General features: G+C 36.5%; 2 protein-coding genes across 6 annotated transcripts in view; one reads left to right on the top strand and one right to left on the bottom strand.

The window, feature by feature from the left end:
- sh3yl1 (SH3 and SYLF domain containing 1) overlaps positions 1 to 1,533 on the bottom strand; it is a 54,664-nt gene extending 53,131 nt beyond the window's left edge. The window contains exon 1 of one of the 2 annotated variants that reach the window (XM_088626461.1): positions 1,376 to 1,533. In XM_088626461.1, coding sequence (XP_088482587.1) covers position 1,376 — 1 coding nt within the window. In that variant the 5' untranslated portion in view covers positions 1,377 to 1,533. Of the gene's footprint in view, positions 1 to 977; positions 1,178 to 1,375 lie in introns of those variants that run through there. The other variant, XM_088626462.1, reaches the window with a different exon arrangement.
- Positions 1,534 to 1,670: 137 nt separating this feature from the next.
- acp1 (acid phosphatase 1) lies at positions 1,671 to 24,733 on the top strand. Of its 4 annotated transcripts, none has more exons than XM_088626466.1 (6): positions 1,671 to 1,786; positions 3,064 to 3,137; positions 4,050 to 4,163; positions 19,405 to 19,466; positions 20,945 to 21,050; positions 24,317 to 24,733. In XM_088626466.1, the coding sequence occupies exons 1-6, from the start codon at positions 1,744 to 1,746 to the stop codon at positions 24,392 to 24,394; spliced, it is 477 nt and encodes a 158-aa protein (XP_088482592.1). In that variant the 5' UTR covers positions 1,671 to 1,743; the 3' UTR covers positions 24,395 to 24,733. The 4 variants fall into 4 exon arrangements, with proteins under 4 accessions (XP_088482592.1, XP_088482591.1, XP_088482590.1 ...); XM_088626465.1 differs by lacking the exon at positions 4,050 to 4,163 and adding an exon at positions 3,875 to 3,988; XM_088626464.1 differs by lacking the exon at positions 1,671 to 1,786 and adding an exon at positions 1,813 to 2,038.
- Positions 24,734 to 24,868: the final 135 nt, after the last annotated feature.

The raw sequence follows: 24,868 nt of genomic DNA, 5'->3' as shown, positions 1-24,868 counted from the left end.
GTTGATGAAGGGTATGTAGAAGACAAACGTTTGTGGGGAAAGAAAATAGGAATGTCAAAATTAAATCTATTTCATAATTCTAAAAATACATCTGAGAAACAGTGATTGAAAACCCAATAAATATACTGTAATGGTTCATTAGCAGAAACATTAAACATTTCTTCTGACCGAAAGTTAATAAGGTGTACACTTTCAGGTATGCTGAATAACCTGAATGGTATATTTATTTCTTTTCACTGCTATAGCATTTCCTAGCAGAAGAAAACATCGAATAATTTTGGTTTAAACAGAATAACTCGCTAAATATTTGAAGGGGCAGAAGATTTTAAATTACTGATTGGAACCGACACTGACTCACCCATATTTTGATCTACAAAAGAGATTGAGCCTTTTAAAATGTTGGCCTTGTAGCCTTTTTAACTGTGTTACATACAGTCTTTCCTTAAGGTAGCTGTGTGATGTTTCTGATATCACCTGATGGAAGCTATACAGACATCCGAGCTGACAGTTAAATATCCTTTCATATACAACAGAAGACATGCTACCTTTCTCTATACACAGAGTTAAAAAAAACAGATGAAAAAGTACAGCACTATAATCTGTAACTAATAATGAGTTAGAACTTTTATTTCAATGGCATAATTAAATTTGCAGACGACTCTTTCACTTATTGCAAGTAGATGAGTGGGGCCATGGGCCAATTGTAGGTGGATTTGCCATTCGGTGTGAACAGAACTATTTGAAGTTGAATGTCTCCAATACCAAATTGATATCAGGAAGAATCCTCAGTGCCAGACACTATTTTTCTGAAGGAAGATTTAGAAACATTTTAAGGTAATTTTTTGTTGATCACGTGTTGATCAGTTGATTATTGAATCGGTTTTAACTTTTACCCTGCGCTATTTACGCTAAATAAAAACAAATTGCATATTGCATATTGGGCATAGTTTTCTCTCTCAGTCTCCAACTCTTTTTACCTTCCTTCCTGTCCGTACACTCATAGGGAAAAGCCGGCCAGGTTTCTCTCCTGCAGTTTACACCAGCGCACTGTCGCAAATGAGTTTCATGTTTTCTTTTCGGTTGTTTTCTTCAAAGAGCTCATCTTTCATGAGACAATCTGGGCTTCTTTTTGGACTTTTTACCTTTCGTTTTTTTAACCAAATAGAGCAGGAAGCATTTAGTCAACATCCGACCACTGTCAACAATTCTAAAACTTTGCTCATCACTCAATAATGATAACAGAATATCAAGTTACTCGTTCACTATGGGAGCGAGCATCAGACCTGTATAGTCTACACCACGAATCCACCAATTTATCACGATAAAAACAAACTCGGTAAATGTAAAACATATATTAAAAAGTTATTCCACTTACTTTTCTAAGAATGTTTTATCCACAGACGTCGCCAGATACAGAAGAACTATATTGTCAACGATTCAGCAATTCTCACCTGTTACAGGTAACTCACAACACACCTGCCAAACCTGTTGCGCTGTGAGCTTTAAATAAGGACCCAACCACTCGACCTTACGAAGGAAAAAAAGTATGTCATATGCAGTTTAAAATAGTTCTTTATTAGAGTTTACTTTTTTCAAGTTTCATATATCTTTTGTAGAATTTGTAGTGCACCGTTATTCTCAATATTATTTTATTTGTAATCAGGCATTTCTTACAGGTACTAAGAATAAGTGGTGACGTATTCGATTGACGGTCAGACAAGACATAGGACCCTTCCAGCGAAGATGGCTTCTAACAGTGGGAAGTCCGTTTTATTCGTGTGTTTGGGTGAGCAAACTCTATATTTTCAGTTTATTCCGCCCTTTGAACATACGTGCAGCAAAAGCATGTTTCAATCACCAATGTAACTGATTTGATTAAGTTATTCTTTGGGTATATTTCATAGCAAGCTCAGTGAAGCAAATTAAAATCTGGTAGATGTGCTACAACCGGCATGTGGATGTACTGTACATGCGTAACTGTTCATGAGCCCAGTGCTTTTTCCGATTGGAGGGATCCGAAATGGATTACAATTAATTGGTAGGGTCTGCTGTCTATTAAGATTCACATGAAAGCAGATTGTTAAAGTGACCTTTGAATTGCACCTACTGCTGAATATACAGTAATAAGGTTTAAGTGAATCGTGGTTGTTATCCTTGATTTAGCCAATTGGGCTGCATTGGTTAAAATTTTACTTCACCGGAACCTTCTCACAAGACACAGCCGAACCGAAAATACTTTATATCAAGGCATTAATTAAAGTCGCGATGCATTTCCTGCAAGTCATACCAGTAACGGAGCAGCGCTTGCGGAATGGTGTACTTTGCTTTCGGTGAAAGGTTCATATGAAAACACCGATTTCAGAGTTGTTACTGTATTATACATATGAATGGATAGCACGACTTTATACGTCCAAGTGCTAGTGGGCAATTGTTTTTAGTTGAGTGACATAACTATGAACCTGTAAAATGAAGCGATACCGGCCTCGCAGCATTATGAGAAGTAATAAACGTGATGTAGGTCATGTTCCGTTTAACATCGTCATTATAGGTGCATTACAATACGTTATATACAGTAGAACTATGTAAAAATGATGGCAAATGCCTATTTGTATTGTATTAAACGTCTATGTTTGTGCCTTTCTGGGGGGCTTAGAAGCGTAATACACGTTATCGTTTGGCAATTAACTATCAGGCAGTAAACACCAAACATTGCTCGCTGCAGCATTTTGATAACGGTATAGTTTTAAAACATCGGGCCTTTAAAGATCTTGTGGCTTCCAATAACAGGCATCTTGTCATTTTATAGGTCTTCACATTTTCTGTAATGGCAGTTGACATTCATTTTAAAATATCTTGAGAATTACTACCATCTGTGCTGGTATTGAGACACTTCAGTAAATAACTTAGCTGTGGTTATATTATCCTGTAATATTGTTTCCCAGTCTTTTGAATAGGAGACAGTTACTAATCTTTGGCAGTATCCATATGCCTCAAAAATATTCCCCACACTTCTACACTATTTTTTATTTTCTTAGATAAACTCATACAGTATTTTTTTTTAAGGGAACATCTGCCGGTCCCCAATAGCTGAAGCTGTCTTCAGGAAAATGGCAACGGATAGAGGTGTTGTAGGTAATGTAAGTATATAGTTGTGTATTATTTTTACTTCTGCTTTCTTGACAAAAGTCTTTATGTAATGTACTGTAGATGGCCTACGCCCAGGGCATCAGATAAGTGAGTTCCCATTTGTTTGGCAGGTCAAAACATGAAATGAAAACCATGAAAGTACTTTTCTGCTGCATTTTAGCAGCTGACTTTTTAAAAAACAATTAACTTGAAACTTATTTCTGCTAATTTTACTAAGTGTTTATTTTGGCCTTATAAAAGTTTCTAGGTACAAGTGCTGGATCTCAAATCTGGAGCTCCCGTCAGGAATGAAGGTGAACTGTATCACTTTTGCGCCAGCTGGATTTGAGATTCTGAAATCTATTTCAATGTAATTAATCAAGCAAGGGTACCTGCTCTTTCCTCAAAGAGGTACTTAACAAACAGTGAGCATTTCATGTTTGAAAACTTTACATCTTTAAACGTTCCCAATACGGAATATGTAAGTAACACAAATTACACAGTCTCCTCTGTGAAGTTTATTCGGTAAGAAAAGGGCATTAATAGGTAGTTTAATTGAAGAGTGCAGGTGGCAAATGTCCTTAAGATACTTTAAAAATGTGCATTTGCGTTATCAGAATTTTTGCTTTTATTTATCAGACATATTTGCCCAAGTTGGCATGCATCAAACCAATCAGTGATCTGTAAAAGGTAATACAGTTAGATATATATACATGTTCTGTACTTGTGTGCTTTTTTCTTCATGTAGTGGAGGATAGACAGTGCAGCAACATCCACATATGAGATAGGAAACCCACCTGACTATCGAGGACAGTCCTGTATGAGGAAGCATGGCATATCCATGAGTCATGTTGCCAGACAGGTACAGTGCTAATTTTTCTCTTTCTCCTTCATGAGCCGTAGTCTCGTGTTTTGTGTTTCAGTGGTTTATAGACAGTGGTGCAGTGTCTGACTGGAATGTGGGGTGCTCTCCTGATGCTCGAGCTCTTGCCTGCCTTAGAAAACATGGCATTGAGACAAACCACAGGGCGAGACAGGTAGAGAGATTCATCTCACTTTCATTTTTCTGTGTGTTTAAATAAATTCAGCTAATTGATTGTATAAAAATCATGTGTACCGCTGTCGAAGGTTGCCAGATTTTGATTTGGATGATTGTTTTGAATGGAAAGGTGCCTACATTTCTACCTATGTACAATATCGATGCACAGTAAGAAAACGGTAATGAAGAGACATAAATAGCAGCTGGTGAAAAAGTTTGCCCTGATGTGTCTGTTCAAGAAAACCGAGAATTGATTTTCTTTTTTTAACCAGAGGCTGCATTTTTATGACTGTCAAGATGTTCCCCTAAAATATGGCAACAGAAAGAAGACATCTAGCCCATTAGGTCGCTAATTGTTAACTGATCTACGAATCTCTTCCAGTTGTTTCTTGAAAGAAACCAGGGTATAAGCTTCAAAACCGCGGTAGGGTAGTTTGTTCCAGACCCCCACAACCCCTTCGATAAAGATGTGCTTTGTGTTCTGGGTTATTAATGCGCTTTTGTAGAGTCATTTATTGCCGTATGTACACGTACATTGGAATTCTTAATTGTCCTGATCTCTCGGGATCAACACAGTACAACAGACAACACCACACAGTGTAGACAACAGGAACAACAAATATGTTGTGGAAAAATAAATAAATATGCAGTAGTAATGCCAGAAAAATGGTACACTATGTAAAAAGTGCATAGTGCAGAAGTGTATTAAGGCACAGAAGCTGTTCTTGAGTCTAGTGATCCTGGCTTTAACAGTGCAGTACTGCTTGCCAGAGGGTAGGGGGAAGAACAGTTTGTGGCCTGGATGGTTTGTGGCCTGAATGATAGATTGGGCTTTATTGTGACAGTGGATGTTGTGATTCTCACCGATTGATGGTGAATCACATCCTATAATAATCTGTGCTGTTACCACAACCCTTTGTAGTGCATCTCTGTCATGCATGGCAGTACTGCTGTACCACACAGTGATGCCACTAGTGAGGACACTTTCTGTGGTGCTGCGGTAAAAGTTCATGAGGAAGTGCTTCCCTGTACCGCATTTCTTTAATCATCGCAGAAAGTGCAAGCGCTGTTGTGTAGTTACCATGTGTGCCATCTGGTTCGTGTTCCAATGTTCATTCTTGTTATATTTACTGGGTTAATAATGTTTAATGTAATGTAATGTTTTTAATGTTTCTTTATTAGCCCTATACAATTTCTTGCATTAGGAATGCGTCTTTTCGCATACCCCAGCTTTTCTCCAGGGAAACAGACACAGAGACAGGGAGAGAAGCTTGGGGTCAGAGCGCAGGGTCTGCCATTGTACGGCGCCCCTGGAGCAGTTGGGGTTAAGGGCCTTGCTCAGGGGCCCAACGGAGTAGGATTCCTCTGCCGGCCGCGGGATTTGAACCGGCAACCTTCCGGTCACAGGCGCAGATCCTGAGCCACAGAGCCACCGCTCCGCCCGTTCCGCCCGGGTTATGTATTAGTCAATCACGGTTCAGTTCCAGTAGAATGGGACATGTGTTCAGCCCTGCACTGCATCAGGTCACTGTTCTCTGGACTGATTCCAGAGCAGCAATATCTTTTCAGTACAATGGTGAAATAATTCTATGCAGTATTCTATATGAGACCCTGCTATTGTGGTACACAATTATAAATTATTCTACGAAATTGTTCTAACATTTTCCTTGCTTTTTAAATACTTCCAAATATTGTCTACAAGATGGAAATGTCAACATAAACATCCATTTCTTTTTGGCAGTAGTCTCTCCTGGCTAGATTTTACTCCCTGTAAAAGTAATGATTAATGAACAGAAATGTTTCTATATTTATGCTATAAACATTGCTGTTTTAATGACATCCACAAGTTCTGAAATCCTTTTAATCATATAAGCACAGATGTTTCAGATAGAGGTCATATCTGTGATCACTGCATTAAAGATAAAATCATTTAGTGTTTCACAATGTGACCATATTGTATTACTCCAAAACATTATTTTAAGTTAAAATGTAAAGTTGAAAATAAAGGTTTCAGTTTTGATCAGATAAGATGAGTGCCCTATCTGCTGGGTCTAGATTAGTCTTCTGTATTAAAGCATAGTTGTTTCATGCTTTTTTTAAAGTGCTGCAAGCTAATTACTAATTACCAAACTAGCATAGTAAGAGTACAGAAGACTTATGTCATTGAATATGTATTCTAAGTGTCACAGGTGTGTTTGTAAATGAGGGTTTAATGAGTAATGCAAGAGTAGGCGGGGTACTATAGAGTTCTGAATATGTAAAAAACATTCATTATTACCACACACCTGGATTTTACTGTTAAGAGGAATAAGTCCGATTAATGTTAATTGAGTCTGAAAATGATCCATAGCACTTAATTTTATTCAGCCAATCATAAACATAATAACATTTTATAGTGTTATTTCAAGCTGAAGCAGTTCTGAATATGAAGAAACTTTTATTTGATCTAATAATACTTAAGGAGATTTGTAAGTAAAAGCAAAGCATCAGTATTAAAATTCATAAGTTTAGTTCTTTAGTAGTAGTAAAGGGGAATTTAGAAGTTAATTCCACTGTAGGTTTATAGTTTGCATTTTTCTCTATTAGGGATTTCTTTATTCCTTTTGTGTGAGCCAAATCCTTTTTATATCCTTCTATCACGGTTTTATTTAAGCCAAGGAAATGCTTTATTTTCTTTGTAACACCTGAAGCACCAGCAACACATTTTCTCATCACGATGTTCCAAAAATAAGAAGCATGTCATCACGATCACATCACTTTCGATTACCACTCGTCCAGAGGTCACAGTGACCCGGATGTTGTTCTGGGAAGCACTGGGCGCAAGGCGGGATACACCCTGGAGGGCACACACAGACGCAAACGTGCACACTCTCACGCTAGGGACAGTTTACAGAAGCCTATCTGTATTCTTTAAACTGTGGGAGAAAACCCGTGTCGCCCAGAGGAAACCTTCATGAGAATGGGGAAATGACATGGGGAAAACACGTCAAATCCATGGAGATGGAACCCCAGGAATTGAACTCGATGCCCCAGGGCTGCAAGGCAGAAAACACCTGTTCCACTGTGCCAACCTAAGATTATGACACAGATCCATAATCCAAATCTGTCATGTATGAGAGTCGTCACAAGGTTACAAATAGAAGTGCCTATACTGTTGTGAAAATTGCTTCATACTGCAAAATAGCAGGTACAGTATTAAAATGCACAATTTGTTGTAGGAACAGTTAATATAATTTGAGTGTTATTTAGCAAGGTGTGGATGAGTAAAGTTGATGCTTTATTTTCACAAATCATTTAATGTCCTATCCCAACTAAATTATTTTACGAACAGGAATAGAGATTTACATAATGTGCAGTAATCCCAACTACAGTATTTTATTTACTGACATCAAGTGACAAAGCAATGACTATTAATTGCATTTGAAATGAAAAGTGGCCCGCTTAGCAAATGAGTTTGACACTTGAATGAGTTAGAAGATTAATCTCATGTTTTACTCAGTGAAAAGCTTTCTAAAAGTTCAGATATATCATGTCCCATTTCCTGAAGTTAACTAATGCACTAATGAAAAAATCTTGTAGTTTAGACAGTTCCTCTTGTTGTCTTGTTCTAGATTTGTGGTTTTCCAATCAGTAGGTACTTCATCCTCTGCTCTGAGAAATATCCAGGAGCCAGCAACATTTTTGGTCGATTCAGCTTTCTTTATGTCCTGCCACAGCATCTCTATGGTGTTTAGGTCCTAATCATAACATATTCTAAAGTTTGTATACAAGAACCATGTTTAAATAGTTTATCTGATGCAACTGTACACATAATATATCAAACTTTTACTCATGCGTAAAAGTGACATGTTGAGTTGTAGAATAGGGATTTTATTCAACACTGAATTTTTTCTGTTTTATTTCTTCTGCAGCCCCTCTTGTGAAAATGTGTAGGTTCTGTAGGTGAGGGATATGCCTGTTTTTCAGTCGGTGAAGTGTAGCCTGCGAGGTGTCGAAAGACAAGTGATTCGCAAGAATCTGCTTATACTTCCTCATTCTCCACGGTGCAGTCACAGGGCTCATAGCAGTGAGGCCAAAAGTGAAAGACAGTTTGATGTTCCAGATATAAAAAATAATCATCAATTTTAAATTAAAAAAGAAATACCAGTGCGTGGGAGGTTGACTGCTGCGGACACCAAGTTTAGACATCAGGGGGCAGGGTAAGACTGCTTGGCAGTGTCTGAGAATCCAGACAGTGCCTGGAGCATGTTTTTGCTTGAGATGTAAATTAATTGCAGCTATATATGAATATAACATCTTTTAATAAACTAAAAGGATCCTAAAGGAATGGAGATGTTTCTTTGAGACTAAAATGCCCAGTCTTGCAGTAAACTCCCCTGAGAAAGATTTCAGGAATTTTCATAGGGGATATTCTCTTGGGTTGATATTCAGTTGATACTTCGACAAAAACTAAAAGGGTTATGGTCTGAAGTTTTAACGGCGTGTAAGAGAGCACAGTGCTTTGCCTAGTCACAGTGAAAGGAAAGAGATAGCTACCACTATTGCGGTCAAGCCAGTTTGCTGCATTGGTATGGTGTTATGAACTCGATAGTCGACAGGCTGATCTGTTCTGCTGGTAATTTGAAGAGAACCCTAGGAAAACGGTTGATGGCACTAATCTGAGCAGCATGCATAATAGCCACAGGTTTAAGTAAGTTCTGAGACTGAAAGTCATTTTAAGTACAAATAAGCAGGTTCACGGCCGTTCCAAAGAGTGTTAAAAATGACTGATAACAGGAATGGGCCAGCCTGACTGTAATAATGCTGCACTAAAATAAAAATAAAATAGGTGAATAAATACTGCACGAACCACCTGGAAAAAAATTGTCAAGTACATAGTTTGCATGTGAAGGTCCCTTACATCCACTATTCAGAAGGAAGATCTGCTACAGTGGTAACTAGGAGTGTACAAATAAAGATTTTATTGTGTTTCTGATGTGTGCTGAACTTGATGGCCAGTACCAACTTTATGTGGATGTTTGAAAATAAAACATAAACATCATCATTTTCCTTTATTTTCGTTAATTCACACATTTTTCTATTGCATTTACAAAATAAACACTTGGCTGTTCCCTTACACATCGGTGGTGGAGGAGGAGAGTCCGTATTACCTGTAAAGCACGTTGAATGAAATTACTTATATAAGTGTAAGGGATAATAATGATTAATAATGAATAATAATAAAATATTTATTGTTATTGTTATTAGAGCTTGTAAACAGTCTTTTTTTAAAAGTAACTCAGGATACTTTCCTGCAACTACGTTTTGTTCAGCTTGGAGCATGTGAGGTTCTGGCCAGTGAGAAGTTAAATGCTTTTGTTTCTTTAAACATAACATTTACTGAAGTTGATGTCAGATCAAAGGAGCAGCTGCACATAGCAAGAAATGGGGGCAAGACCCAACCCTGTTTCCTACAACCGTATTTGGGGAGGGGGTTTAATTGACCATCCTAGACAAGTAGTTTCTGCCACATTATGCATTGAAAGTGGATGGGATCTTTTTAACAGTAAGAGAGATCGTTTTGGCCCTTGTTTTAAGTTATTTTGGTTTTAATTTTCTTGACATTCTGCCTGCATTCTGCAGTGTGTGAATTTTCCCAAAAAATATTCCTTAATGAATATAAGATTAAGTCTTAAATCAGTGTTTGTATTAAATGACCATAACAAGGCAATGTGGTTATTATTAAATTCTTGTCTGATCTTAATGGAGACTGATCACAAATTAAGACTGGATAGGTAAAGTGGCTGAAGATACTGGACAGGAGTAAGTTAAATGCTTTATGTAAATAAGATGCATTTGTCTGAAATAAAGATTAAAAATATGAAATAGCTTAGGAATTAAATAATAAAATACCTGAGTAAGCAAAAACTGTAGCTCAACTCAACTTTGCTGCTCTTGCAATTTATATAATTTTGTCTCTATTTATTTTCTATCATTTTCCTCAGGACACGCAAGAACTGGTACTGTGATAACTTAGGGGACTACAGAATTTTTCTATTTCACTTTTATTTCGTACAAAACTTTGTCATATACAGACATTATGCTGATTACAGGTCTACACATAATCCATGTATAACCAAACGAAAACTGAACATGTAAAGATTAGCCAGGATGCACTTAAACATCAGCATGTTAACTCTTTGTCACCACAGCTAAACTTTACTACATAGGCCAATGCACGCTGGGTGAAGTAGATCAGTGAAATGAAAATGTGCAAGTAGGTCCCCGCATATACTGTGCTACTATGCAGCCTGTGAATAGGCCGATTTGGTCTTCGAATGTGGAAAAAGTGATCACTGAAAAAATCACAAAATCATGACTATTTAACTGGTTAATATCAAGGTTTTATTTAGTGTACTTAACTAAAGGTAACTTTTTTTCTTCAATTTTCAAAGCTTAAGAGTTAATTACTGAGAAATCCAGAAATCCAATCCACATACGCATAATGTGCTTATGGTTTAGATTTCTTACTTTAATTAGCAGATACTGATGACTGTGTGGCCACCCTCACTTAAAAAACAAAGGATGGCCAAATTCACATTTAGGTTGACTTTCTACTCTCAATGTATATTATATAATTTCTACTCTGTATGTACTGTATGTTTTTATATATTATTGAAATTGATCTGAAAAACAGGAAGTCAATTATTTATTTTTTGGGAAGTGTATATTGCTTTCTAAATTACTAAGGTTTCTCTTAATTCAGTTGCCAGAGCAGTCTCTCTGCTGTGTAGTGCAGTTACTGGTGTAAAGGGCTACTTTAGCCAGCAGCCATATCACCCTGCAACTCACAACTGGCAACCCACTGAAGCTAAGCAGGTGTGAGCCTGGTCAGTATCTGGATGGGAGACCTCCTGGGAAAAACTAAGGTTGCTGCTGGAAGAGGTGTTAGTGGGGCCAGCAGGGGGCGCTCACTCTGTGGTCCATGTGGGTCCTAATGCCCCAGTATAGTGATGGGGACACTATACTGTAAACAGGCGCCGTCCTTCGGATGAGACGTAAAACCGAGGTCCTGACTCTCTGTGGTCATTAAAAATCCCAGGGTGCTTCTCGAAAAGAGTAGGGGTGTAACCCCGGTGTCCTGGTCAAATTTCCAATTGGCCCTTACCAATCATGGCCTCCTAATAATCCCCTTCTATGAATTGGCTACATTACTCTGCTCTCCTCCCCACTGATAGCTGATGTGTGGTGAGCGTTCTGGCGCACTATGGCTGCCGTCGCATCATCCAGGTGGATGCTGCACATTGGTGGTGGTGGAGGGGAGTCCCCATTACCTGTAAAGCGCTTTGAGGGGAGTGTCCAGAAAAGCGCTATATAAGTGTAAGCAATTATTATTATTATTATTATTATTACTAGGTGGCTGGCGGATGAAGTGCATTCTGTATATAAAGTGTTTTGGAAACTTTCAGAATAGAACATGCTGTATAACTGAAAGCAATTATTTGACACTGGGCAAGGGCAAATATGAATTTAACAGCTGCAAATGTTGTATTTCACTCACTGCACTTCACTTCTATTTATTGCACAGTGCATTACAGTGGTTATTACATTTATAACACAACGAAGTGTCCATAACCGCTGTATAATCACATGTTTGAAGTGAGCTGTAGTTACTGCAGTTTACTTTAAAATAGCAGGTGGCCCACATCTGTTGTTTTTGTCGTGTACAAATCTCCATGCTTAAGGCATAGGTGTTTTAACATTACTAGGTATAAATCTATTTAAAGCAATCATGAGTTGGCTTAAACTTGCTCTTATTGTTTTTGTAACAGATCAGCATTCCTTGTGGTGTAAAACATTTTTCATAACTCTTCCCAGCCCCTGGTAGAAATTTAGGAGGGATTCTTTTCTTTTTTTTCTTAGCTGAATTTCCTTGTTGCTAGGTATTGAAATATGAAATAATTCACTCTTAACAAACCTGTTTTGAAATAAGTAAAAATTTTAGAGCTAGAATTTTTTGTAAAAGAATCTTCAGGATCATTAATTTCTTTATACCAACTAGTTATGATTGTATCAAATGGGTTTCATTTCTTTTCAGTCCATTTTGTGCCAGTTGATTAAACAAGACAGATTATGTATGTCTTTTATGACCAGTCCTGTATTAATTTGCATTTTTTAGAAACAAAGTATTAGTTATATAAGATAAAAGTAAGCAAGGTTAATAGTTAGCTGAATATATGTTAGTTTGATGCATACCCAGGCATAGAAGAACATAGTTTCAACACGTTTTGATTTAATATATGCTATTTATGCAAAGACAATACTGTGCAGCTCTTTGTTCCTAAACATTGGACCATCATACACAACATTAGGATATTGGATCAAAGGAACAATTGCATTTTAAGTGTAATTATATTTGGGAATCAAAATTTGAAAAAGATTTACCAAAATATCAGAAGTGCAGAATTGGTGATAGGCAAGACCAGAGGAAAGGAGAGAAATAGGTAAGCAGAAGGATGTTGGACTGGATCAAGACAGGACAAATTAGTGAAAACTGTGCAGAAGGGGGTAGTGTACAAGAAGGCAGAAAGAATACTATTTAAGTTTTAGACTTTCGGATGATTTGGCGAGTGTGGTTTGGTGAGGCAGAGAGGACAGCAGGGAGAGAGTTGCAAGGGTGTGGACTGTGAGGTGAGTAGAGAAGAATAGGCCTGGTCTTATAGCTTTTACGTAGAAAAACCCGCCGGGGAAGAAGAATGGTATGAGTAGCAGTTCCTTAAGTCATGGGGTGTTTCCCATTGCACTTCCTCCAAAATTCTTTCCAGATGAGTCGTTTTTTTTCCAACTTGTCTCAGTTTTGTTTTAACATTGGTCAGCTTTCAGTTTGATGGTCGATTGGAGCCAAGTCATTTACAGTAGGTAAATGTCAACTACATGAGTAATATTCTTTACGCATTTTAAATGAATATAAGTGTCAGTGAGGAAACTAATTTGGATGATTATTGTTGGATTTTCAGACTTCTACTTTAAATTGTATTGTGTCTTATAATCATGGCACAACTAGAATAACAGTCAGCTAAAACTAGACTTCAGCCAAATGCAACACTTGGAAGTACTTTTCATAGCACTACATATTAATTCAACACTTTCTATTGCAGGTTTTTTCAAATAAACTGTTTTGACTAATTATCTCTCCATTCAGCCATCCGTTTTCCAGCAGCTTAATCCAACTCAGCGTTGCGGGGCAGCCTGACCTTGTTCTGGCAAGCAGCTGGCTCAAGCTGGGATACATCCTGGGCAGCACACCAGTCCACCTCCAAGCACACACAGACAGGCACACGCTCGTACCCGGGCCAGTCTTCTCAGAAGCCCGTTAACCTACCAGTATGTCTTTGGAATGTGGGAAGAGCCCCTGGGAGAAACCCACATGGACACAGGGAGACTATAAAAACTCCACACAGATAACAACACAGGACTGGAATTGAACCTCTCGCCCCTGTGCTGCAAGGCAGTAATGCTGACCACAGTTTACTTAAATATCCTTTAATTGAAAAATTTTCTGTTTTTCACTTGGAAGAGTTAAGTGTTCATGAACAATGTGAACAAAGGTTGCGGGGAATAGGGGCACTGGGTCTTTAGTTGACCAGAATATATAATCTTTTGAATACTGTAAGGTCCTAGTTAGCTACAATATGACAGTTTATGGCCTGACAGTGAATTATTTATTTTTTATGTCCATTTGTTGTTGTTTTTTACTTTAAAATCCTTATTTGTAATGATTAAATCACTGAATTTAGCATTATTAAAAAATAAGTTGAAATTTCACCCAGTGCTGAATGTTTTTTTGTGCAGGGCTAAACGATGGTTAGTTACAAAAGCTATTGTTCCTATAAACAGTTACTAATTTCTTTGTAGAAAATAATTGCATTTGATTAAGAAATCCTTTGATGATTTTTATGCAACACTGTATGAAAAAACATCTTCCCAGGTGTGTGAGAAAAGATACCATACTCTCTTTTCTCCGACCTGAATCGGATTGTTGCAATATTGGTAACACGTATTGAATCCATCATGAATCTTTGGACTGCTGATGCTGTTGTCTCTCTTCATGGAGTGCTTTCTGGCTGCAGGGGCATTATATCTCTTGAGGTGTTCGGACAGCTAAGGCATTTAATCAGACTAGTAGCCCACTTGAACTAAGCCATAAGCAGACCCCAGCTGTGGAGGAGACAAGATGCCTCCTTATCCTGCTGGAACTTCTCCAGCATATGACGATTGAAGTTCCTGATGATAACCAGGAACTGATGTGACCATGTGAAGTTTGTGTTCTTTTTTGTAATCAGTAGGGGGGGAGGCACACCTCCTAGGAGGATTCATTACTTTTTGAAAGTGGCCTTCCTTACCCTTACAAAGGGTAATGTACTTCCATATTCTTTAGGGTTATCAGTGTTGGGAATCTAGTGGGAATTTCTGTTACAGCCCCCACACCTTTCTGTTACAATACATTGACTCATTTTGCAATGCGTCATGAGCCCTGTTGAGCCCAAGGTAATATTTTAGTTAATTAATATTTGATAGTACAACAAGTATTACCTTATGCTTTGAAAATGTGCAGTTACTGTGAACCAAAGGTTAGCAAAATGAAACAAATACACAAATTACTGAAAATAAAAAGAAATATATGGTATCTTTCATGAGACCGTCGGGTCTGCATTTAACAAAATGTTTTAACACCTCACCTAAAAAGTAAAAGAACATTCAGCAATCCAACCATGAAACTTCTCCAACAGCTCCCAGAAATGTAGCCAACTTCTCACACCCAAATATGCAAGAAATGTCAGAAATGTCTTCCTTAACCTTTCGAAAGAGGTGCAACTCAATACCTGGTGAAACTAATCCCGTAAGATTAATATACAGCAACTGTTTAGAAACAGTAAACACCAAGCCCGCAATAATGTAATTTATAAAGGATTTAGAAAAATTAAGATCAGGTATGATCAAGCTTCTGTGGATTAGGTATCAAGTCCTTTGACATAAGTGCAATGTCAAGCACTTTGCGTTTTGCAGTTACTTAATGCGTTCAAATCACGCATTGAAGTGTTCTGCTGACACATTGTAATATGTTTTTTGTTCTTATTCAAATGCTTTGCTTTAGTTAGATTTATGCAGATCTTTGTGTTTTCTTGCTTACATACATTTGTAATATGGATTGATTTAGCATTATACCCAAAGGTGTTTTTGTTTTGTATTTTATTGCACCTGCAAAAGATTACTTGAAATAATTTATTGAAATGGTTTTGACAGCATAGTTGAGAAGCTTCTTCTAGACACCAATGTCCTTGATTCTGGCAGACAAATGTATTGAGTTTCAAATCTTCTGTTTCAGAAAAAAAAACACTTCCATTTGAAGAATCTGATCAGATAACCCAGTCAGGCAAATATCAATTCAACCACACTTGCAGTAACAGCATAGAATAACAGTTTTGATAATCAAAATTAGCAGAGGTCATTAGGTCCATCTCCTCTCTCAATTCCTATTAGTTCATTGCTCCGAAGAACTTGCCAGGAGGCTTTTTAAGGCATACCAGTGATTCAACTTCTTCAGAATTCTTAGTTTCTTAATTGTTACTGTGTAAAGAAAGTCATATTTTCTGTCCTTAAATAATTTTAACATCTGTTCCATGGGCTTCTTCTAATCCAGTTGTTTAGATTAGCTCTCAGGATTTTGACAAAAAAATCAACAGAAGTCTCCACAGAATATTCTCTGTTCCAACATGGTATATGGTACTCTAAACCACACATCACCAGATCTTTCACAGGCCTATATAGCATTTTGTCCTGACTATCCTAGGGCTCTATTACCAGATCTGTCTGCTCTGTACAAATTCTACTCTCTCACAAATACTCTCCCTGTCCCTTGCAAATACGTCTAGTCTATTGTCGAGCTCCCTTCACCATTGGTCCTTCTTTGCAGTGGTGTGCTCCATTTGTCTTGTTACATATTGTTGTCTGTTGTGTCATGTACTGCCGTTGGACTTCCTTCAGTGCTTCTGTTCAATCCCGTGAGCTGTCTCTCTTACTGCTGTGGCAGACACCTGCTTCCCTAACTCTACCCTTGACAGTGTCGGTGGTGTGTATCTCGGGCCATGCTTCCCTCAGCATCCCTCGCGGCTGTTTTGAATGCCACTTTTTTTAATCAGGAACAAGTAATAGGTTTATTCCATGCTGAAGAGACAAGAAAGAAAACAACATTTCGGCCGTGGAGCCTTCTTCAGGTGCCAACTTCCTGAAGAAGGCTCCAATGCCAAAACATTGTGTTTTCTCTCTTCTCTTTTCAGTATGGAATAAACCTATTACTTGTTCCTTTGCGACCAACGCATGCTGACACAGCTGCCCACCTGAACTACTTTTTTTAATCAGTCTGTAATATCCAGTCGGTTTCCTAATGACACAGTACCTATGTATGTAAAGTTAGTCAGTTATCTTAAACAGTTATGTCCACGTTTTTCTCAGCGTTCCTGTTCCCTTTCTGTTCAGCAGTGGTTTTACACAGGTTCTGTTTGCAAACCTGTAAAAGGTGCTACATCACTTTTACTCATGTACTTTTCAGAAAATTATTGAAGGGTTTATTGTCACCTGGAATCTATAACTGGACAAATGACTATTCAGTTTTATGTTCCTCTGCAAAGATTTTTTTTTTTCAAGGATTTAAAGGGCTGCTTCAAGACGGTACTCTTTGAAGACTAGTGCTGAATTGAATTAGCTGTACTCATCATGACATTCTTTGATCTCCTTAAGGATAATCTATGTCTTGTAGTACTCCCACACAAGTTATGAGTAAAGAATTCATTTTTGCAAAGATTATTGTCTTTGATCCATTCTATAACCTTATAAACCCTTTTTGAGGAGTTATTTCAATGATAAGCTCAGTAGCAGATGGAGAGTTTTAAGACATTGGCCTGACAGATAAAGGAATTCTTTAATTCACTTTTGAGTGACTTTCCAGGCACACCAAAAGAGCATAACATATGCATGCTCCTAAATTGGAAATGCTTGCATTTCATAAATAGCCCTGAGGCAAATATTTGCTTTTATGAGATATTAAAGATGCTAATGCAATTTCGATCATTCATGCAGTTTTTGCCTGTATTTTTAATCAAAGCTTTAAAATAATGAAGATGTATTTGTACTTGGAAATGTTATTGTAAGGTTTGATGAGACATCTGTTTGTGGAATGGTAATATGTTGTGTGATCTACATTGTTAAAATTAAACATTCAGAGTTGTGCTGTGTGAGTATTATTTTTCTTACAGTGAGAACAGCTCTGCTTCAGGGGAAAGCAGCATTAAATATAACTGGATTTTGAAAACGGTTGTTGAAAAACTGCTGTTCTGTATGATAATTTACTTTACATCTGACTTTATTTTATGCTCATCTGGATAATATTCTCTGAGCAATATATGTATAATGTGGTTAAAAATTAATCATGCGTGCATTTTATGTGTTTTTTTCTTTACGTAGTTTTCAGGAATCAGTGGTTTCTCCAGTTATTCTGCATCAGATTAGTTCAAAACCAATATTAGAAAAATCCTGGAAAGCAAAGATGAACTCACTCAGGATGTTACTCACTGCACACACTTCAAACCACTATCAGAGCCCTACTAACATTACATGCCTGCTTCAATTTGCAGCATGCTATAAATAAGAACCACAAAATGCATTATGGTAAATATAAACTGCCATTGGCAGCTACCGGTACTGAAGGAGGAAAATGACGGGAATTTCTAAGGAATTTCAGCTGACTGATTTTTATGCTTATTGGAGAGATTTTTAAATCCAGTAAAGGGTACAGCTTTTTTACTGTAATTTGATTAACATTTTTTACGAATAGTTATTTTAATATTAAAGAAGAATGAAAGTAATTACAGTAACTGGCAGCCTGGGCTCTGGTCTATTACATTATGGCATCTTTCCCACAGAATTCTCTTCTCTATTGCCAAATTGTTGAAGTTGCCAGGTTTTAGGTATAGTGTACCTTTTGTTGCTTTTAGGCTGTCTAGTTCTACAAAACAGAGTGAGGTACGCTGGTAGTCTGGCAGTTTGTTCTTGCAGTGAATTGGTACTTTTATGTAAACAAGGCCGTCGCTTAGTGCCCCCTTAATGCTGGGAAAGTGCACAGAGCAGAGTAACACTCAACCCTTTCCCCAATCCATGAGCAGTCCCTTGCCAAGCTGCTTATCCCCTTCTCATGATGTCCTTCTCGTTTTGCTGATTTACAAGTGTTGAATGCACATGTCAAAGTGAATATTTTTATTAAAAACGTGAATCAAATGGAATGCTTTAATGAGTGAAAGGTTAAATATCAGCAACAGCTTAAAATGTATTGATTTCATGAGTTTTACCCCAGTTCAATGCTCTTGAGGAAGAACCTTTGACAGCAAGTACAGCTATGCGTCTTCTTGACACCATCAGCTTTACACACAGGGATAGTATAATTTTCGTTCATTTTATCTTTGCAAACTTGCTCAACCTCTGTCACTTTGGTTTGGAGTTTGTTAATGGCCAGTAATCTTCAAGTATTTCCTCTGATTTTCTGTTGGATTCAAGTCAGCACTTTGACTGGGCCAAACAAGGTCATTCTCTTTTCTTCTGGTTAAGAAACTGAAGCGGGTTTTCCTCTAAGATTTTCGTGTGCTGTGCATCATCCATTTTCCTCTGTGTTGACAAGCTTCTCTGTTCGGCCAGTATGAAGCAGCCTTTTAACACAATGCTTAAGACACTGCCCATGGACTTGCCTTCCTGCGTTTGGCTATTTTCTTACTGCCCAGGCACAAAAAATTGATATCAGCAGATAAAAAATTAATCATTGACTTAAATTATCTGCTAAGCACACCTCTGCTTTTCAGTGTATGTGGACATTAAAGTAGATTCTGTTGTATTCTAATTCTTATGTAATGAGGCTACATCTATCTGATCTTACTTTGTCTACAGCCATCTTTGTCTTTGTCCGCCATCATCTGCATATTTTGGCATTTAATAGAAATGAGTTGGAATGAGAAATTGTATGCAAGAAACAAAAAAATAAAGGAATGTGAAATCCAGAAGTTTAAGGACTCACTTGAGCTAGCATCACATAGTGATGTTATAGACATGGGTAGGGCTTTTTGTGTCAGAGGTGTGATTGTGTTCATGCTTGTACATTAAGCTTAATTTTTAATGTAAAAATTTTGCCTGAAAAACAACATTTTCTGTATTTTTAGGTTACGAAGGACGATTTTACAACTTTTGATCACATTCTTTGCATGGATGAAAGCAATTTAAGGTATGTGCTTGCAATTTCGCCAGTATACCACAGAACAAGAGTGTTATGCATGCATGCAAATGGCACCACATTGAACACTTCCCAATAATGAGACTACACACCAGAGGGCATTAACATTACCAGTGTCAACCAGAGATTAAGTTGTATTTTCTAAGGTACAAAACCACTGCCACACCTGCTGATGTAGCGCCCTCTGGTGTTGCAGGGTTCTTGTAAATATGTTCCCTGAGTTCCCCTTTACCAAAACTTGCTCTATGTAGCAGTAAATCAAAGGAAATAATCATTAACGAGTACTACAGTAACCCAACCCTTTCTGTATTTTTTTTAAATATTAGTCGTACCTTTATCTTTCATCTTCTTTTCCCTTAACGTATTTTATACTTAGCGAGTATTTGCATATTTTATCATGCCACATAGATCTAAAACTCAAGTTATAAAAGAGATGAGAACTTGAATAATCCATGCATTCCCAGCTAAGTTCTAGTAATCAATCCTGTTGTGTGGTTTTTGTTTGGCTTTTGTTTTTGTTTTTCTGCTTTACATGTCTTTTGTCTGAGAAACAGATATCTCTACCAGCATAGCCTAGAGACAAAAAGCATGAAAAGAAAAAATGTGATAGTAATTATATGTAATTTTCTTGTGTTTGTCTGGTCTACCTTTTCTTCTCCACATTCACAGGAGAACTGCAGTGATTTAATGTGTAATAATTTGATCAAGTTTGTGATTCAACTTGTTTTCTAAATATTCCCTCTTCTATTATTTTATTTGAACTTATGTTCACTGATTATTACTGAAATATCTACCAGCGCTAATGATATTAATCGACAGAAATGTATTCTTGTCAATCCTATTGCTTGCATGCAATTGTCTTTTTGTAAATAACCCTAAGCTGTTCATTTTTCAAATATAATACATGGTGCTGTTTTGAATGCCATCAGTAATCATGTGCTTATATGGGTTCACTTTGTAATCAGCTTACTGAGGTTCCTTCAGTGATTGATGCCACCGAAGTAGAATTAATTTTTTTCTTTTGATTATCAGAGAAAGGACCAGAGAGACAACTATGTCTGGGTTATCTATTTTAAAAATAGATTTTTAAGTGTCTATTAATTATATATGTGTGTATATAATCTATAGGTGTTGCAAAACATATTTTATATACAATCTGATGATAGTTGGACCTACAAGAAAAATAATAAAGCAGACATAATTTCAGAATAAGTGGAGTGTATTATTTTAATAACTTATGTAAGGAATAAAACTTGACATTTTTAAAATATGAACTTAATATCTACTAAATCTTAATAATCTATTTGTGTTAATGAATTAATATATACTTTTTAGGATTTATTTTTATTACCATAAATCATTATACTGTTTGATATGAATTTATAAAATTAGCGTAATTAACTGTTCAATCTATTGTGAACGAAGAGGAAAAACCTTTTAAATAAAACTTCTTATTTTGTACAATGCAGGGATCTCAACAGGAAGGCTAACCAAGTGAAAAACTCCAGTGCTAAAATTGAACTTCTTGGGATTTATGACCCCGAAAAGCAGCTGATTATTAAAGACCCCTATTATGTAAGTGTGCATTTTATTGAAAAAGATTCTAGTTATTTTGTACACACATCATAACATAAGTAAAGCTCATCAGATCAGACAAGATTTCCTCATGTATGAAGTGTGTGGTAGGGTGTGTAAAAAGAAGCAACTGATGAAGAAAAATGTATCTGGGACAGTAACGTTTAGATGGTGAAAGGAAAATGTCTGATGTACTTAATATTTTTATTAGGTGATTACCAAGTAAGAAATCAAAAATAGTCTGAAAAAAATTATATATTTAATAAAAGCAGCAAAGAAGAAGCATTCATTAACTTAATTAACTTGTTAGAGTGCTGCAGATACTAGAAGCACTTAAGTATTGCTTGATGATCTTTTATCAGTTGTACTTAAGAAAACATGAATATGATTCATGGGCCGTTAACAAACTTGCAGATATAATTTATGACAGGGTAGTAACAATTAACTGCAAAAGTACTGGTATATTGCCCAGCAATAACAAGGGTAACAAAATCAAACCAACTATCAAGACCTTTAAATCTTGCTTCTATTAAATTTACAGTTATGCTCATGATAATAGGAATTAAACTAAAGGATGAACTGTTGAGAATTATAATACTAGGGGCTAATCGATATCATTTAAGTAAAGGTAGATCTTTCTTGATTAACACGTTAGAGTTCTTTGAACAAAGAACATCAGCAGTACAGTATAGTAAGTAAAAGCATTACTATTTGGCATCCTTGGGGACTGAAAGGTGCAGGATTGTGAAAAATGCACGTTATTCAATATTTATTCTGAAATACTACTGGTTTTTGCTCAAGACGGAAATGTAATCTTGTACAGTACATTCACACTTTTAACAGTTATCATTATCATAATTACTGTGCTATAGTAATACATATTTACACTATTACAGTGTTATTTAATACAAAAATTGTAATTCAAGCAAAGCGCATTGCAAAAAATTGTGTATTATAAAAATTCACATACTGTAATTCCAAGTGTTTGCTTGCTTTTCAGCCATGACGAAGAGGGTAACACTGCAAACACCAGAAATTATTCCAGAAACACACATGTACAGTAAGCGAAGATATGCACATGAAGCAATGCGAGAGAGGGCTAAGGCCATAGAATGCTGAATAGTGTTAATATTTCAAGACAAAATTGGGTAAAGATGATGCATCCAGCATAGCACAGTGCTTGCAGTAACAAGCGTATCAAATGACGACAAAAATAAAGAATACAAGCTGGATAGAATCAGAAATATTCCTGGATTGTAAAGCGTTACTTTGCATTGGTTCTTTAAGAAAATGCCAGTTAGTAGACCATTCCAGTTAGTAAAAGGCCAGATAGTAAAGCTTTTACTGAATTTAGGTTTTCAGAATACCTTATAAATGGTTAATTCTCTTGTGGCAGGCAGTTGGCGTTCATAAGAGATATGTCTTGAAGGGTAAATCATAGAAACCTATAAAGATAAGGTGTAAAAATGCCAACTGGGGTGATGTAATGAATGGAGTACCACAGGGATTAGTACTAGGACCATTTTATTTTTAAAGATGTATATCAATGATCTGAGTTGTACTTCAGGTATGGGTAGAAGCAAGCAAGGCTTATTCCGTCCTTTAGACGGAATTCAAGACTTACAGTACATGACGGATTTTATTAAAAGTGGACATCCTCAGAGGACTGTGCAGGTAGAAAAATCAAACTGTGAATATAATATGGCTAACACTGAGCTTGAAAAAAGTACTTATGGAAAAAGTCAATATGATAAACCAATAAATAACAAATTGAATATTAAGATATAAACCTAGAATAATTAAATCAAAGGATTTTATGCTAAGATTATACAGTGCACTAGTGGAACATCCTTAGATTATCGTGTACAATTTAGGTCGCCAAGATACAAGATAGACAATGCAGCTCTGGAATTGGTCCAGAGAAGAGCAACTAGATGCATGGAATGACATGCTTGACAGATAAAAGAACTAAGCATTTTTAGTCTTAAAAAGAGAAGACAAGGAGAGGATTGGGTTCAAATATCCAAAATCCTTAGAGGCATTGACCAAGTCAACCCAAAGGTTATCTTCAGAATCAGCTGTGACAACTGAACCAGAGTATGCATGTAGAAGCTATGTGAAGGCATTGTTTGCTGTGTGAGTACGTGTGGAAGTGTCTTAACAACTGACAAAGCTTTGTAGGACTATGAAACAAGCCACCAAGCCATGCTGCAGGAACCAATAACCTGGCTTTCTTCAAGAAACAGAATCAGAGTCAGACCCTCATATTAATCTGCTACTAATAACAGACCTAGATGGGCCAAATGCTCTCTTTTCACTTGTAGCTTTTTTCTTATGTTTCAGTTGACACTACAGTGACTGACCTATATAACCTTTTTCTTTATTTAACCAGAAGTCTACATTCTGTTTTTTTAACAATAAATGCAAGCTCAAGCACAGGTTTAGCACCATAGTCCAGGCATAAGTATTTGTCGATTTCAATTTAAAAAATACTTGCACTGTATGATACAAGATTATGAAAGCTTCTAAGAGGTAGAGGATATTAAAAAAGGAATAACTAGTCTTTGAAGAGAAATTTAGGACTTTCATTTTTAAGCAGAGAAAGGAAGGTTTGCAGATATTTCCATAGTTACCTCAGGTGTGTGTGAGTTTGTTCCTCTTGATCCTGTTTTTTGTGGTATGCCATGACTGAGCTTTTTACGTGACGTCACAGGATTGCTTTAGAGGCGTCTGTTTGCTTTTGTCAAGTCTTTATACATTAAGCAAACAAGGTAATGAAAGAAAACAGGAGAGTTGAGATCCCTTCTTTGTGTTTTGGTGTTTTTTTTCAGATACCTTAGCTCTAGTTTTTAGCGCAGAATGCAAACCAGTTTGAAATAAAATATCATTGGTACTAAGTTGCAAGCAGTAAGAATGTGATTTAATGTTAATAGCACACTTGTCTGTATTAAATTATTCCTGAAGTTAATATTGAATATGCCCAAACTGTGCTTCCTTGTGTTAAGACATTGTTCAAATTTACTTCCCTGGTTTAAGAGCTTCAAAGTGCTTTTCAAATTGTTTATTTAGCACAGCCATTGACCTGACGATGTTTGGAAACTGCCTGAAAAGCTTGGTAACCACCACACAAGCGTTTTGGAAAATGAACTTTTTAGTGCTGTACATACAGTGACAATGGTACTTCATGTATTAGCTTATACATCACTACAATGGTGTCTTATTGATGTGCACATTTATATTTCAACATTTTGTGTTTTTTATTTTAGGGGAACGACGAAGACTTTGAAACAGTTTATGAGCAATGTCTTAGATGCTGCAAAGCATTTTTGGAAGAATATTCTTGATGCTTCTATTTTTTTGTCAACTTCATTATTTGTCAGAATAAGTAAAAAAATGACAATGTTTATGTTCTTGTAATCACTCAGTATCCTTTTTTCTTGTTAAACATCAGATTAATAGCATCATCTGACAATTGCCTACCTAAATTCATGTCCTTTATAATGTGCATTCTGTTACTTATTTAGTTTAAAATCAACTAATTGGCAGTTTTAGAAAATTACAAACAAAAATTGTTCTCAGTAAATGTAATTAAGACAAATAATTACTTTAAACAAAATATTATTGTACATGTGCAGCTGTGTAAAATTATGAATACCGCTGTCTATAAAAGAATTCCTTTGAAATACCAGCTTCATTTTTAGTGATTTACTGTATCAAACACTTATCTGGATATTTTAACACAGAGGTTATATGGTTTTAGAGGTATTATCTGCAACAATATTAGTTTCTGTACAAAAAAAGTAAGATCTGTCTTTTAC

This window comes from Lepisosteus platostomus, chromosome 3 (assembly GCF_059453375.1).
Source record: "Lepisosteus platostomus isolate fLepPlt1 chromosome 3, fLepPlt1.hap1, whole genome shotgun sequence".
NCBI classification, from domain to species: domain Eukaryota; kingdom Metazoa; phylum Chordata; class Actinopteri; order Semionotiformes; family Lepisosteidae; genus Lepisosteus; species Lepisosteus platostomus.
Note: the sequence above shows the minus strand (reverse complement) of the source record. Positions and strands in the feature narration are given on the sequence as shown.

Excerpts from the sequence above, each read along its gene's own strand:
- acp1 (XM_088626464.1), top strand. The coding sequence starts at position 1,984 with ATGAGCCCAGTGCTTTTTCCGATTGGAGGGATCCGAAATGGATTACAA. Across the intron at positions 2,039-3,063 it reads AAATGGATTACAATTAATTG|GGAACATCTGCCGGTCCCCA; the intron begins GTAGGGTCTGCT and ends TTTTTTTTTAAG. Across the intron at positions 21,051-24,316 it reads TTATTAAAGACCCCTATTAT|GGGAACGACGAAGACTTTGA; the intron begins GTAAGTGTGCAT and ends TTTTTATTTTAG.